General features: G+C 38.6%; 1 protein-coding gene across 1 annotated transcript in view; it reads right to left on the bottom strand.

The window, feature by feature from the left end:
* The window catches only part of STK32A (serine/threonine kinase 32A), a 98,960-nt gene that overhangs the window by 79,137 nt on the left and 3,641 nt on the right, over positions 1-16,182 (bottom strand). Inside the window, exon 2 of the mRNA XM_081035748.1 lies at positions 15,388-15,525. Coding sequence (XP_080891874.1) covers positions 15,388-15,445 — 58 coding nt within the window. The 5' untranslated portion in view covers positions 15,446-15,525. The remainder of the gene's footprint in view (positions 1-15,387; positions 15,526-16,182) is intronic.

Here is a 16,182-nt window from a genome sequence, read left to right as displayed (position 1 = left end):
TAAATTACAGTCTTCCATATATGAGTTCTGACAATTAAGTTCGCGGACTCATTCTAGAAAAAGTGCTCCATAACTCGTTGCTGAATATCACTAGTCACCTTTGAAGTCCTCCCCTTGGGAAGCTATGCACCAATGCCAGCACCTAGTCCACCCTTCAAAGCAATTTTGGACCTCTTTCTGGAATGACCATCAGAGCTGTCGTTGTATTACCCATGATGTCCTGAATGTCATCAAATGACTTCCTTTCAATATTCCCTTTATCTTCAGGTAAAGAAAGAAGTCATTGGGGGTCAGATCAGGCGAGTAAGGAGGGTGTTTCAATACAGTTATTTGTTTACTGGGAGTTTACTAAAAACTCCCTCACAGACAGTGCCATGTGAGCTGGTGCATTGTCGTGATGCAAGAGCCATGAATTGTTGGAGAAAAGTTCAGGTCGTCTAAGTTTTTAATGCAGCCTTTTCAGCACTTCCAAATAGTAAACTTGGTTAGCTATTTGTCCAGTTGGTACAAATTCATAATGAATAATCTCTCTGATATCAAAAAAGGTTAGCAACGTCATTGCAACAAGTTTATGAACTTAATTGTCAGACCTCGTACCTCATAGGAATAAAGATGGAATCAGTGCCTCTTCTATGTCTTGTCACTTTGTCCATTTTTAAGAATGGATAGTGCATGATTTGCCAAGAAAGGGAGAAAAAGGGCAGAAGAATTGAAGCTCTCATTAAAAATATAGTTCTTCTAGTGGATTTTACAGTGTTCTATTACTTAGATGAATGTTTGGTCATTATGCCACATTCCCAAATGGAGGCTGCTACAAAGAAAGGCTCACTTACACCCTTTTAAGACAGTCACAGTAGGATAGGAAAGAACCTCAAATCACTTCTCCAGAAGCCATAGCTTTTCTAGTACGTCAAATCAACAAGTATTCATTGATCATCTGTGTACCCAGGGCTCTGCATTGGAGCTGGAGACTAAATCACCTCAGGAAACTGGGTGTGACTCACTCAGCAATATTAGTGAGAACATGAAACCTGGATAACCAAATGTGCCTTGCCTCATTTTTATTTTATTTTGCTGTAGTGTTTAGTGTATGCGTCTTTAGAATCCAGTCTTTCGTCCTTTTGGAATTAGGTGAATATAAATAGGTATATTGGCAAATAATTATACAAATAATAGTAATTGTTAATATATTGAGTAGAAAGAGGCTCTATGGACCTTCCGAGAGGGGAGAGAGTATTGTAGCATGGAAATTTTGCCTCTTGGTTTTTAATGAACATTGAATGCTTTGATGAAACATAAAAAATTATTTGGGTCAGACAGAACTGTACTGGAATCCTAGCTCTACTATTTAAAAGATAAATGAAATTGGGACATTTACCTGACCTTTCTGAGCTTCAATTTCTTGTTCCAAATGAAGATTACTTTTTATGTAACACTAATATGCTTTAGGTATACAAAAATTACAGAAAAGTAGACAGAAGAAAAACAAAATTAAGAATAACCCATGATTAATATTTTGATTAATTTTTCTATCTTTTTAATGTTCTTATTTTTATCAGAGTTATGTATCAATATCTACATTAATACACAGTTTAAAGAGTCAATTAGTTCTAAAATGTTTATTGTAAAACGCTGATATTAGTCTTAAGATCCATTTGTCTAACTTTCGAATCTCTCCCAGCCAAGAAACTAACTACCTCTTTTAGGTAATACATTTAGTAGTGTCCACCATATCTTCTAAATTGTATGATTTTGTTGTGGCTTCTTTTCAGTTTTAGGCATTACTTATTGATTTTCAAAGATGGTAGCAGGTAAGGGTTTTGCTCACTTTCTTGGTCTTTTGGTCTTACCCCTAACATACTCCCATCTTTCCAAAGTAGCTGTATCTGATATAATATTAATAGTTTCAATTGGATCAGTATTTTCATTATTGTGAATATGGAAATGGTATGCGCTCCTAAGTAGTAAGCTATAATTAGTTTCCCTTTCTTGCACAATGTTTCAGTTTCCTCAGAATTAATAATGGTCTTGTTTATACATGAGTTTATTTTTCTATATCCTTTTTCCTAATTCAATCTCATATTCTAATTGTCTAAATTCCCTTTCAACATGTTCAAGCACATCTATCACATTGTCACCTTCCTAAAAATGTCAGAGCCCTGTAACCTAAGCCAATCTGGGCTGTTTATCATTCTTGCTTTACAGCTGTCATCCTGGGGCCCCTTAACCATCATTCTGGGGATTTCCTTCACTCCTCTTTAATGATGGATTCCCTGCTTATTGCATGCATCTTCTCCCTCTTTCTCGTTCTACTCCCTTGTTCTTGTGGAGTACGTCCTGCAACAGCTGTGTAAGAAAGATTACATGGGAGGTAAAGTTTTGAAGAATTGCATATATGAAAAATGTTTTTATTTTATCTACACTCAGTTGAGAGTTTGGCTGAGTACTGAATTCCAGTTTGGAAATTATTTTCCTTCAGAATTTTGAGGCATTGCTCTTCTTAATTTCTAGCTTTTGGCACTGCTGTTAAGAAGTTTAAAGCTATTTGGGTTCCAGACCCTTTATTGCAATAGTTTTCTTCTCTGAACCCTTGCAGGATTGTATATTTGTGTTGAATGTTTTGAAATGTCATGATGATATGGGCTTGTTTTATTCATTGTGTTGGGGACTGGATAGGCTGATTGAATCTGGGAACTTATGTCCTTAAATTCTGGGCTTTTCTTTTTCCTTTAAATTATGTAGTAATAGTTTCCTCCCTTTTATTTTTTTTTTCTCTATTTCTGTACCTCCTAATATTTAGAACTAGAATTCCTAGTATGGCCCTTAAATTTTCTTATATTTACCCTTCTATTTTCTATCTCTCTCTCTCTGTTTGCTAGTTATTCTGGGAAATTTCCTTTATTTTCTAACCGTTTATTTTCTAACCGTTTCTAACATTTATTTTCTAACCGTTTTTTGAATTTTTCCATTTATACTGTAATTTTTTCCCTCATGCTAATCTTTGTTCTCTAGCTGTTGTTTTCTTGGTATCCTTTTTTTTCCTACTTTAAAAAAAAAATGTTGCTATATCTTTCTCACATCTCTCCAATAGTTTTCTTTAAGTTTTTCGGTTGTTGTTTCTTCTATTCATTTGTTTTAGTTTCTTTCAGTCCTATTAAAAGACTTTTCCACATGTCTGAAAATCTTTTGTTGTCTGCTTAGTGTGGAGACCTAACCCTCTATTTGGAAGTTCTGAGCATGTGAATGGATCTTGTCAACAGTAAGCTTCACTCTAGAAAGCTATGGCAAGGATGCTGAGTTAGCAAAACTCTGATGTTGATAACTTTAGATCTTCCTTGTTGGGTTGGTCAAAATCTTCAGACAGCACTCTATCGTTCTCTTGTCTGGAGGGTGGGGCCCCAGCAGCCAGTGTTATCATAGCCAAATGAGGAAAAGAGGGGTGGCTGAGGTCTGAACACTCCTTAAGCATTCATTTCCTGATTTCCCGATTTTTCACAAGGCACCCCCAGCCCTCAGTGTTTCAGGTCTTTCTGGTTAAGGGACCCTCCTGTCTGGAGTATAGCCACAGAGTGGGGTGGAGATGACTAGATTTTTTTTCTTTTTCTTTCGAGAAAGTGGTAGAAGGGACATGACCAGTTATAATTATAAAACTTGCTTTTAAATATACATTTAAATACACATTTTTTTTTTGCAGAATAGCTGCAATAAAGTTCATCTACCTTTATGTTAGATAACCTTCAAAATGTTAACTATGGTGAATATTGGGACCATAGTCTTCAGTGGAAACCCACGGAGGAAAGCATGCAAGCCAATTCTAGTTACCAATTAAGAACATAAGACTTAAGCAGACATTCTTTTCAATGCTTCAATCAAGTCTTCATTTAGAACATTTTTCCTGGTATACCCTGGACAGAAAATTGACGTTATCAATGTGGCAGTGACATCAATATTTTGTAATTGTAAGTGAAAATTATCCCAGAAGGTATTATACAAATTATGTTGATCTAAAATAGGTTGAGTAAGTGATGGTGATGATGATGATGATGGTGGTGGTGGTGATGGTAAAATGACTTGTGAAAGACATGGATGAAGGTCATCGAAATTGTCTTTGAAATAAAAAAAAAAAATAGGGGGAGACAAGCAAAGCTCAGGAGTAGTGATGAACTATGTAATTAACTCCAGGGAAGAAAGGGTGTTATATATAAAATCCCCAACACTTCAGTAATAATGGGGTCTAATGGAGCTATGCCTGTGACTTACATAGAAATGAACATGAATGTCCCTGTGAAATGACTCAGCTCTCTGAGAGCAAGATTCTGTGGTAGGCGTATAATTTGATGTATTCATATCGAAAAGCTATCCCCTAAGTTTATGTAATTTTATAAATCCATTCTGGTTGGCCATCCTGGGAGGATATCTATAATAAATATCTGAAATACATGAGATTCATTTTATATCAAGGTTCAGAATCTCGCCCCGGGGCTATGTGATTTCAGGTCAGTGGCTTAATCTTCCTACGCTTCAGTCCTGCAATGTTTAAATTGTAAACTGATCTGATGATAAAAGGCATTATGGTTGTTGGAATCTCTGCCACCACTCCTAACTAGAATGTTACTGGGCAGTGAGTACATCTTCACATCACTTGCTTCTAAATTGAACTCCATGACATATTCAGTATCTGGATGGGAAGGGAGGGGTGAGTGAGAGGCCAAAAGATAGTCTATGTCTGGCCATCCAACAGGCAAACTGGCAGCCTGGCACAATGATGGCCACCACCATGTCCCCCCTGGGGGATGTCACGAGGGGGCTCATCCCCAACCATCCCTGCATCGGCACCCAGACTTATGCCATAGACAGAGGGTGGGAGCGGCCAGGGTGACACCAGGAGCAACCACCTTAAGACCCGTTCCTGGGGAGGTGGCAGTGTGTGAGCCCAGGCTCCAGCCTGTGAAGCATGATCCAGTGTCCCATCAGGCCTCACTTACAAACACAAATTCAAAGATAAAATTAGTAAGAACTCAGACACAGCACCTGCAGGTCAGTAAAGCCCAAGTGTAGGGCCCTTCTGAATGCAATGTCCTGTGTGCCTGCATTGGTCCCACATGGATGTAGCCAGTTCTGGTTCCTGGTCACCTGATATGTTAGTTTCTTCCCTTTATATTGGTTGATTCCACCAGCAGAGACTTGCTGTCATATCTCTTCTTAAAAAAAGAAAGAAAAATTCCTCCCTTAACATCTTGACTATGCCCAAGCATGTCCCCAACCCTGCAACGCCCCCTCTTCTCCATCGCAGGAAAATGTCACAGCCATCTACCTGACTACTCAAGCAAAAATCTAGGCTTGATTCTTGATATTCACCTTCAGCGACGGCCTCATTTCTCTGCTTCTCTTTTGACCACATTTCTAGAAAGAGTTGACTACATTAGCTGTGTTGGGGTCCTCAGCTTCCACACACTGCTCACTCCCCATAGACTGGCTCATGCCTCCACAACCCCACTGAGCTGCTTTTTGTCAGTGTCACCGATGTCTTCAAAGTGCCCTCCTCCCACAGATTGTTCTCACTTTACTCAACCAGGCAGCAACATGCAACATAAGTGACGACGCCTCTCTCTTAAAACACACTTCTCTCTTAAATTTCAGGACAAATGTTTTCCCTTCCTCCCTGGCTGTTCCTTCGCAATAACCTTAGATGAATAGCTTTCCTTTGCCTACCTTGTAAGTATTGGGGTTCCTTTTCTCTTATGTTTCCACATTTGCACCTGAGGCAGACTCATCCTTCCCCCACAGAATTAAAACGCATGTCTGTACATTTCCAGCTTAGACTGTTCCACTCATCTCTGGCCACTCAATCCCCGCCTCCTGCTTCATATCACCATTTAGATGTCTCACAGACATTTTATGCATCGAAATTAGGACTCTTGACTGTGCCCAAACATGTCCCCAACCCTGCAACTCCCCCTCTTCTCCATCTCTGCAAAATGTCACAGCCATCTACCTGACGACTTAAGCAAAAATCTAGGCTTGATTCTTGATTTTGTTGTGTCCCACTTACCCCACATTCAAACCATCAGTAACTTCCACTTATTTTATATTAAAAATGACTGCTGCATAACCTCTCAGCTTTCCATCCCCATTGCCACCCAGGCACCATCGTCTTTCACTTAAATGGCTGTCCTAGTTAAAACAGGTCACCTTTGGGTCCCCCTCCATCCCCATTTCAGCTACTTAAATAAGTTATCTACATAGCACTTACTGAAAATTACAATTATAGATCTAGATTTCATGGATCAGAAAATCCTGTCCCTCTAAAACTACAACTAGGGGAGAAAAGGAAAACCAACATTGGGTAGCATTTATGTTTGAATGGCCAAGGAAGGACATTAAAAACTATGATGATGATAAAGGTAGTAATAAAAACTATGATGATATAATGATAATAATAGTAAGAACAGCTAACATTTATAATTAACATTTAATAGTTAACACAGTTACCAGGTGCCAGCCACTACACTAAATGCTTTTTATGGATAAGCTCTTTTTATTCCCACAGAGACTATGCGAGGCAGATACTGTTATCAGCCCTACTACAGATGAGAAAAGTGGGGATCAGAGAGGCTAGTCACTCATCTCTTAAGTTCTCACCATGTAAAACATTTCTATTTCTAGAATCCTTCTGTACTAACCCCATACACAACAAGGGTGTCCTCTTAGAATTAAAACTTTTAATGGTTTTTGCTTTATGAGAAGCTTATTAGAGTGTCCTCCTTTTTCTCTTTTCATTGCAGACTAAGTAAAACCTAGCCGTAGGCTGGCATTTGTCCACAGAGAATATCTGGGAATCATTGATTTCACTTCTCTAACACCGTAGTACTAGTTAGGGTTGAAGATCAGCTCTAGAGCACATTACTTACAAGCTACTGGTGAAAAATTACTTAGTTGGCTCACTGGCCCTTTATTATCCCAAATGGCTGGCAGCAAATGATTGCCCGTAATACATGTGGGGCTTGGCAGGTCTTTGGAGAATATATTTGGAACTTCTCCAGAGAAGCAGTCTCCAAGGCCCACTGGTGGCATCATTTTGCATAGTCAGCACTTCCCTTTTATGAAACATGGTGCCCCAGGGAGGCTGGGATTTACTGACATCCATTGCTGGTGCCAAGACCACGCAGTGGGCACCAACAGCTTCTTTTCCTGCTGCCTGGACCCCGATTCATGAATTCGCTCAGAAGTCAGAAATACACTGGCTATTTCTTTAGACCAAATTGTGATGTAGAACAGTGGGGCAGAATGGGGGGGGGGTCAACACCCCCAATTGTTGGATTCTTCTCAGTTGAATAAATGCCCGTAGTAGGAAATAAATTCTACCTAGTAATATTTCAAATGAATGACAGATTGTACCCATTTAATTAAACTCAGTCTGGATGGCTATCAAATCATATATATTACAGCAATAATACGTTTTATCCTCTAAAACACTAGATTTATTGGGCCAAGTATTTCCACTGGCTCACACTGATCAACCAAAACAGCATCAGTGAGGAGTTAATTTGTTCAGCATCTACAGAGAACATCTCCTTGCCCAGTCTCTCAGTGAAGGCTAGAGGGTTATGGGTGGGTCCTAGACAGGCCTTCAGTGCATGAAAATAAATGTCTGCAGGATGCTTTAAACCAGGGGTCAGCACACAATGACTCACAGGCCAAATCCAACCTGACAATTATTTTCATATGGCTTATAAGCTAAGAATGGCTTTTATATTTTTGAAAAGTTTGGAAAGAAATAAAAATATTTTGTGACGAGTGGAAATGATGTGAAATACAAATTTCATCGTCTGTCAATAAAATGTTATTGGCCGAGAGCCACATTTGTTTCCTCATTTTCTATGACTGCTTTCATGGCAGAGCTGAGTAGTTGTGACAAGAGACTGCGTGTGAACATCAAAGCATAAACAATTTACTGTCTGGGCCAGTACAGAAAAAGTATGCCAACCCTGCTGTAAACCATTCTCAGAAATAGGAAAAAAAATATACAGGCTACTGAAGGACAAAACAAGGTTAATGTTACTTATTTTACTGTAAAAATGCCTCCAGAAATGAAAAAAGAAATTGTTCAAAAGGAAAATATAAAGCCTGTGCCAGTCTATTGAATGCAAAATCTATAACCATAAGTTTTGCAGTCCTTTCACCACATAAACTGTGCTCAGTGCCCTATTTTAACAAGAATATTATTCCATCACTGGCCTTTTGTGTGTCTTACGAAATGCTGTTTCCATTAATGGTTCCATAGCAATGCACAGTTGGAATCACTGTATATTTCATCAGACCTGCATTGGTGAAATGATGGCTAACAGGGATTACTGTGACTAATTTTACCCCCGAAAGGCCATACAACTGAAGCCGGATCCCCTGAAGGCCTTCCCTCTCTTCCTCATTGAAGGCAAGAGGCTTGGTGTACCAATCACGTGGTCTGAAGTTGAAACTGGCCTACGGATTTAGTTTTTGAACCTAGGTAGTTTCCCTGAATTTCCCATAGTAAGATTCACAGAATATTATGTACCACAAGGTATTAAAAAGATTTTCCACAAAAATGGTTTCATGTTGAAATAAGTTTGAAAAATATCAGAATACTGAGGTTTCAGTATTGTAGGACATTTCAGAGCCTTTAATATGAATATTATTAAAGTATTGTGAGTCTCCCAAGGCAGGATGTAAATTCTTAATTTGTTTGAGTAGATTTCTCCTAAGCGTGTACTCATAACTCACTGCTCAGGGAACATCCAAATTGGAAGCCCTCACTCTGTCTTTGAGGTTGTTTCCTTGGCTGTCTAGTTTGTTTCTTCCTGACTCTTCCAATCCCTGGGAATGGAAGAAATAAAGACCTCGCAAGTTCAAAGTGCCTGTTGCTATAAACTGTTGGATCTGAGGTTATTTGTGACAAATGCCATAACTAAATGTTAGACCATTCATTAAAGATGACTTAATTAGTTTTTTAAGAAGCCCGTTTTCGCTAGAGAATTTTTCTTTTGACTTTCCCAATCATTTTAATGCAAAATAGTAAATAATATAAGCAACATTACTTAAGTTTGAGAGGGGGAAAGTCTGAAATTCATTTGTCTCCCCAATTGTGTACAGATATGCAATGTATCAACATAAAAATAACAAGAGTCACAAAGTCCTTCATTGCTGGAATCAATTCAGTAACCTTCCATTTCTTTTGGATTGCAAATCTGTGGCTACTTTTTTTGGCTCAACATTTTGAAGGACCCATTGCCTCTGTCACCAAAGAAGATGTAGGGAAACTGGAAACAGTCACATATCCTAGGAGACAAGTGTTGCCAAATGAAAGTAGAACATTGAGTCTTCAGCAAGTCCAAAGAATAATGCAGTAATTGAGCTCTCTGCAAACTCAGGGAATGGATGAACTCTCTGTGGCATCTTTTTAGCCTAAGGCCAATTTTCTTAGCTACAGTATTCCTGAAGAAAGTTGTCTGTTGGTTGAGCTAAACCAACTGTATCACCTCTAGTTTTTTGTATGTGCTTAGAAACATACAGCTCATAATGACAGCAAGACCTTCTTCTGTTGCCTAGACCCCGAATTATAAACAAGTTCTCTTTCTTGTGTTATTAAATCATTTTTTTCTACATTAGTCTGAAAACCTTTATAACTGGACTTTTAAAATGTTATTATTTTAAATAAAACAAGCCAAACAAAACAAAACAAAAAAAACCTAAACCAAACAACAAAACTGTTGCATTCAGATAGAGGAAGTAGAAACATTAAAAACAAGTATCATTTGCACTTATTTTCTTTCAGAAAACTTAAAACGTCTCTGTATCATTCACTGTTTCTCAGAGTGTCCATATAGTAATTAGTTATAAGGGGCAATTGTCACTGTCTGTTGATCCAATGGTATTAGTTAAATAGTCAGCTTTGGATATAAATCAGAAAAGGTTTTTTAAAAAGAAAAAGTAAAGTTTATTGATTATTAGCCCAATGAATTCTTGAGTTTGCCTTAAATGAAAATACAGTCACCCTAAGGGGAGGTGAGGAGGATAAAAGGGAAGCCACATGAGATTGTTTTTGTGCCGTCAATCACATGGCTGTTTCGTAGAGGGCTTTTATATAGGTTTGCACAGAATCCATAAAATCCACTATTATTTTAGTACAATTCCATTGATAGAACTGTGACTAGGTTACACTCACTGTGATACCTATAGAGGTGCATTTAATCAATTTTGTTTCTTTCAGAAGTTGAAGTAATTCAGAGTTTATGCTAAGAGACTCTGATGCTAACAAATAATGCTATCATTAGCATTAATTGGGTGGTTACTTTATATGAGACACCTTGCTAAGTGTTTTACTTGTTTTATTTAATCCTCACAATGACCCAATGAAGTATATCCAATGATTACTTGTATTTTACATGTTAAGAAACTGAGGAGGTTCAATAACTTATACAATAGAAGTCTGTTTTTTTGTTTGATTTGGTTTTTTGGTTTCCCCTATCCCCCAAATTATTCACTAGTGAATAATTATTCACTAGTAATTATTTAGGCTTGGGGACTTTTTTCATGGCATTCCAAGTCCCTCTAGAACACTTGATAATTAGTCAAGTTAACTTAAGTGTTTTAGGATGGTTGATTAAGCTATGTCCCCTTTGATTTTTCTCATAAAAACACACAGATTGCTACTCTGTGGCACTGCTGAGATTTGAACCTGTGTATATTTTCCAGTATCAGAGCCTATGGTTTTAGCCCATTATGCTAGGTAGTTTCCCATTACTAAAACGCTAAACATAATTAGGTGGAACACCGTCTGGAAGTTCCTAAAAAAAAAAATTAAAGAATTACCATATGATCCAGCAATTCCACTTGTAAGTATATATACCTAAAATAATTGAAAACAATGACTCAGATATTTGTTCACCAGTGTTCATAGCAGTGTTATTCACAATAGTCAAAAGGTGGAAACCATCAAATGTTCATGAATGGATGAAAGATAAACAAAATGTGGTATGTACATACAATGGAATATTATTTAGCCTTAAAAAGGAATTAAATTCTGATACATGCTACTGTATGAATGAACTTGGAAAATATTATGCTAAGTGAAATAAGCCACAAAAGGATGAATATTACATGATTCAACTTATATGAGGTACCTAGAATAGTCAAATTCATAGAGACAAAAAGTAGAGTGGTGGTTGCCAGGGCCTTGGGGGAAGATAGAATAGGGCATTGTTATTTAATGAGACAAAGATTTAGTTTGGGAAGATGAAAATGTTCTAGATGGTTGCCCAAAACTGTGAATATCATTAATGCCACTAAACTGTATACTTAAGAATGGTTAAAATGTTACATTTTGTTATATACTGGGGGTGTCAAAAAATGTATACACATGACTTGTATTCATCCTTTGTTATAGGTATATATTGGCTGTTACAATTTTAATACAGTTTTAAAGTTTTTTCCTTTCTTAAAATGTGTATACATTTTTTTGTACCCTCTGTATACCACAATAATAAAAAGTAATTAGGACTTAAAACGTTTGCACTAAAATGTGAAGGCTAGAGCCACAAAACAAAACAACAGTATAATTTGAGATGTACTTTGTAAAAGTTGACTTAATCACATAGGTAAGCCTTACTGTGTTCAGCAACACTATAAATCTTACACTTTATTTTCACTAAATAAAGAACAACATAAATAACAAAGAGAATAATTCTTTCAATATCAGTATCAGGACAACATGAAATACAAAGTGTCAGGATGAATTCTAGCAAGAGCAGCTTATCTCAAGGGATATCCAATAACATCTCATTCCTTAATTGCTTTCAAAGTAAACCAAAACACTTTTCCGTGAGCAAGAAATCTTGAAATAGCACTTGGGAAAATTGGTTTGAATTTTATTCTCAAATCAATATTTTGGGAATAGTAAACAGTTTGAAGGAAATATTAAATACTTTTTCATCACATATTGGGATTCTTTTCAGCAATATTTTTAAAGTAATCAAATTGGCTCATTTTAGTGCCCTAGATTCTGGCCTGATTTGTTTATTTATACTAAAATATGAAGATCAAGATGATATAAGCCTTAATGTTCTTTGATTAGTCAGTGCTTTTTTTTTCTTTGTTGATTTTGTTTCTCGGTCAGAAGCTTCACAGCAATCAATCAAAATTGTACCTTGTACTCAATCCTGAGCTATCAAAGGAGCCAAATCAACATTATAGAATTTACTGATTGAACAATTAAATATGGTCCCTTTTCATTATATACCAACTGGTACTTATCAGAATGTTACAATATAGGCAGCTATTCCTTCCCAATTTTGTCATTGTTTGAATTTTGAACTTGCGTCTTCCTGTGCTTGAATCATTCTTCTCAAGTCATTGCATGAGTGGCTTCTCATCTTTCAGGTTTCACCTCAGATGTCAGCTTCTCAGAGAGGCCAACGCTGACCGTACCCTATCTAACATGGTCTCTGCCATCACCCCGTCACTCAGAGTCATTTCCTTGGTGGCACTTGAACACTCACTGAAGTTAATCTGGATTTGCTTGCTTGTCTGTTGTTTGCCTTCCGCCGTGAGGACATGAGCTCTGTAAAGGCCATCTTGTTTCCTCCTCCATTCCTTCTGTCTAGCAGAGCAGGCCCATAGTAGGTAGATTTGCTTTCTTGCTTCTGCCTTGCAACTGTGGGTATAAACGGACTCAGAGCCTTGCCCCTGGGAAGCACTGCTCTGCTCGGCTCTTCTCTTTATGGGTACTGCAGTGGGCACATCTCACTGGGCTGAGGGGCTGCATTAAGGAAGATGTAGACATTTCTGTGTTTTCTCATTAGAATGCTATCCTAATCCCTTGAAATGACACATATTCTTAGCAAGTTACAGGCATGAGGCTGACCTCACTTTCCTACTCTCTTTTCTGAGGACCAGTCTTATGTAAGCATCAGCTCTGAATCCATAGGGAGAATAGTGAACCAACCAAATGAAATCCAAGCCTACTGTCTTCCCATTTTAGAGATGAAAAAACCAAGCAACATCAGTAGTATCTAGATCCTTGCCTTTATTACTTGATAAAGCAAAGCGAGGCAACAGAAATAAGAGTGGAAAAAAAGTTTTCTTAAGACCATTTCTAACTATGATTTCAGGGTTCCTATGCAGTATTTTGTAGAGGCAGTAAGGGTGTGCCTCCAAATGAGCAGTGAGTAGCTGGGAACAAGGCGTCCTGATCAGTCAGATATTTTGTTTTTGAAAGGGTCCATCCGGACTCAAAAACTAAGGTAGTAGCAGGCTTCTAGTTGTCCTGCAGCCATGGCAAACAACGAATTCCCCCCTTCTTTTGGAATAAAGCAGAACTCCTTAGTTTTCGAAGGTTCCTGGCCACACAAGGTAACAACAAACCAAATTTCCCAGTCTCCCTTGTAAGCAGGTATGTGCATATAAGTAACAAGCTACACAACAACCAGATCAGAGGCTTAAACGGAGTGGTCACAGCTTCCCCTGTCCTCCTCACCCCATCTCACTGGCTGTAATGTGGAAGTGGTGGTGAGTCATCCTAAGACAGAAGGGTGAGAGTGACACTCTAGGGATGAAAAGGGAAGGAAAGGAGCCAGCTTGTCAGAGCCAGAGTTTCTAACCCTTTGGAGCCACCAATCATCTGGGTTACCGATGCCTACATTGTTACATGAGAAAGAAAAATGTGAGACAAAAAACAAGTTCATCTTGTGCAAGCCACTGTTATTTGTAGTTTCTGTTCCAGCAATCCAACTCACTTTTTTTTAAAGGGGAACAGGACTTTATTGGGGAACAATGTGTACTTCCAGGACTTTTTCCAAGTCAAGTTGTTGTCCTTTCAATCGTAGTTGTGGAGGGGTCAGGTCAGTTCCAGGTCCAGTTGCCTTTGTTAGTTGCAGGGGGCGCAGCCCACCATCCCTTGCAGGAGTCGAACCGGCAACCTTGTGGTTGAGAGGATGCACTCCAACAGAGCCATTCGGGAGTTCAGCAGCAGCTCAGCTCAAGGTGCCGAGTTCAATCTTAGTTGCAGGGGGCAAAGCCCACCATCCCCTGCGGGAGTCCAGGAATCGAACTGGCAACCTTGTGGTTGAGAGCCCACTGGCCCATGTGGGTATGCAGCCTTCAGAGTTAGGAGCACGGAGCTCCAACCGCCTGAGCCACCAGGCTGCCCCCCAACCTACATTTAACACAACCAACTTTCCTTGATGATTCAGATGCTATTTCCTCATTTTTGCAAAATGGCTTTAGGATCTCAAAATGATAAACTTTTTGAGTTAAAAAACTCCTTCAAGGTTAGCCTATCATAGCCTCACTTTATTCTTGAGGAAATTAAAGATAGAGGGAATCAATAAGCTTCTCAAGCCTCACAGGTAGCTGATACCGTGTGTCTCTGAAAATAAGACTGGGTCTTATATTAAGCTTTGCTCCAAAAGACACATTAGGGCTTATGTTCAGGGGATGTCCTCCTGAAAAATCATGCTAGGGCTTATTTTCCAGTTAGGTTTTATTTTTGGGGAAACATAGTAGCAGGAGTAGTGCTCAAATCTCCTGAATTTCGGCTCATTGTTCTTTTCTGTTGTGGTCCAATTAGCAGAATTCCCTGGAAATGACTCTGGGGACTCCCCCTGGGAGGCCTGGACAATTTACTAGCTGGGACCTGGGGCCTTTTTCCCCCCAGGCTACCTATAAATAGCTGCTACACTGCATAGACTGACAAAGCTGCTCAGACTTCCACAATAGGAAGGAAGAGTGACTAGGCTAGGTCTATGCCTGGTTCCGGCATGCCTCACTGTAGGATGACAGGAGAATCAGGATCCATGCCCTTACTTTTCTTGCTGCGCCTGGCCTTGAAAGTTTCTCTTCTCTCCAACAACACTGATTCTTCTTCCTATGACCCAGCATTGTGCAGTTTGTCTAGGACCCTGGATCACAGCAGTTAGAAGCTCAGAGGGCACCTACTTGCATGAGTTCATTCTATAATCCTATACGTGATCATTCGCATGCAGTTTGTTAATTAGAAGAAATTTTCTGTAACAACTAGCAACAGGGATAACTTCACTGTCAAAGGAACAGCACAGAGAACAAACAAACCATTTAATGTTAAGATCTATCCTCCTGGTGCCCAATCACAGCTCCCTCTGGACAAAGGGCATTAGCGCAATTATGATTAAAAAAGCTACCCAAGGTCGCATGGAAAGCAGAAGGTCAAATCCAGCTACTAGCACACAAGGTCCCCAGGCTTACCCTTGCAGTTTTACTTTTTTTTTTTTTTTAAAAAGGTCTTCCATTGCAATATACTTATGAAACTAAACGTTTATATTTGAATTCTGCAAAATTCTATATTTTACACACAACTATCATACATACACTTCTTACCATCTTCATTTTCATCAAACACTGGGGGCTTGCTTGAAGTGTTGGCTCCCATGGTCATCTGCTGAGACCTGGATCCTCCAGTTACATAATCGTGGCAGAAATAGTCATCTTCGCTCAAAAGAGGTCTGGAAGACTTAGCTAGAAATCAAGGAGAGAAAAAGAAATGGTAGTCTTACAATACCTTACAAATGGCTCACTCTGGCTACCCTGACTACAGACTGTGGCCAAAATGTCAATTTGTACCACTGCAGTGGAATTTTTGGTGCTTGAAAATGATAAATTCAGAAATAACAGAGACCATGCATCTGGGAGAACCCACTCCATGGCCTCATCAATAGTGGACTAGACCGACAAAGAAGGAGAAAATCAAAATATTTTTCTCTAAATATGAAGACAAGTTTAAAATGAGGTCGGCAATGTTTTAACAACTATAAATTAAAAATGGTATTTTATTGTGCCTCTCCATATTTTTGAGAAAATACGTATGTTGATTTTAAACTTTTTTTTGATGTGTGATTGACAGCTTTAAGGTGTTTTTTTTTTAATAAAAATATATTCCCTATGTCTTTTCTCCTTCCTTGGAAGATACTAAAGTATAAAAGAAACAAAGTCTGAGTTTGGGCTTTGCCACCCCAGCAAGTTGCTAAACTTCACTAAACCTTTCCTTTTTCTTTCCCCTGAACTTGAAGATGATAACTGGCCTTACCACAAAGGCAAATTATATGTTATTAATATTTAATGAGACCACATGTACAGTATTTGCACCCCATAAGTGCTCAATAATTGTTAGCGACT

Source organism: Rhinolophus hipposideros (assembly GCF_964194185.1).
Source record: "Rhinolophus hipposideros genome assembly, chromosome: 23".
Taxonomy (NCBI): domain Eukaryota; kingdom Metazoa; phylum Chordata; class Mammalia; order Chiroptera; family Rhinolophidae; genus Rhinolophus; species Rhinolophus hipposideros.
Note: the sequence above shows the minus strand (reverse complement) of the source record. Positions and strands in the feature narration are given on the sequence as shown.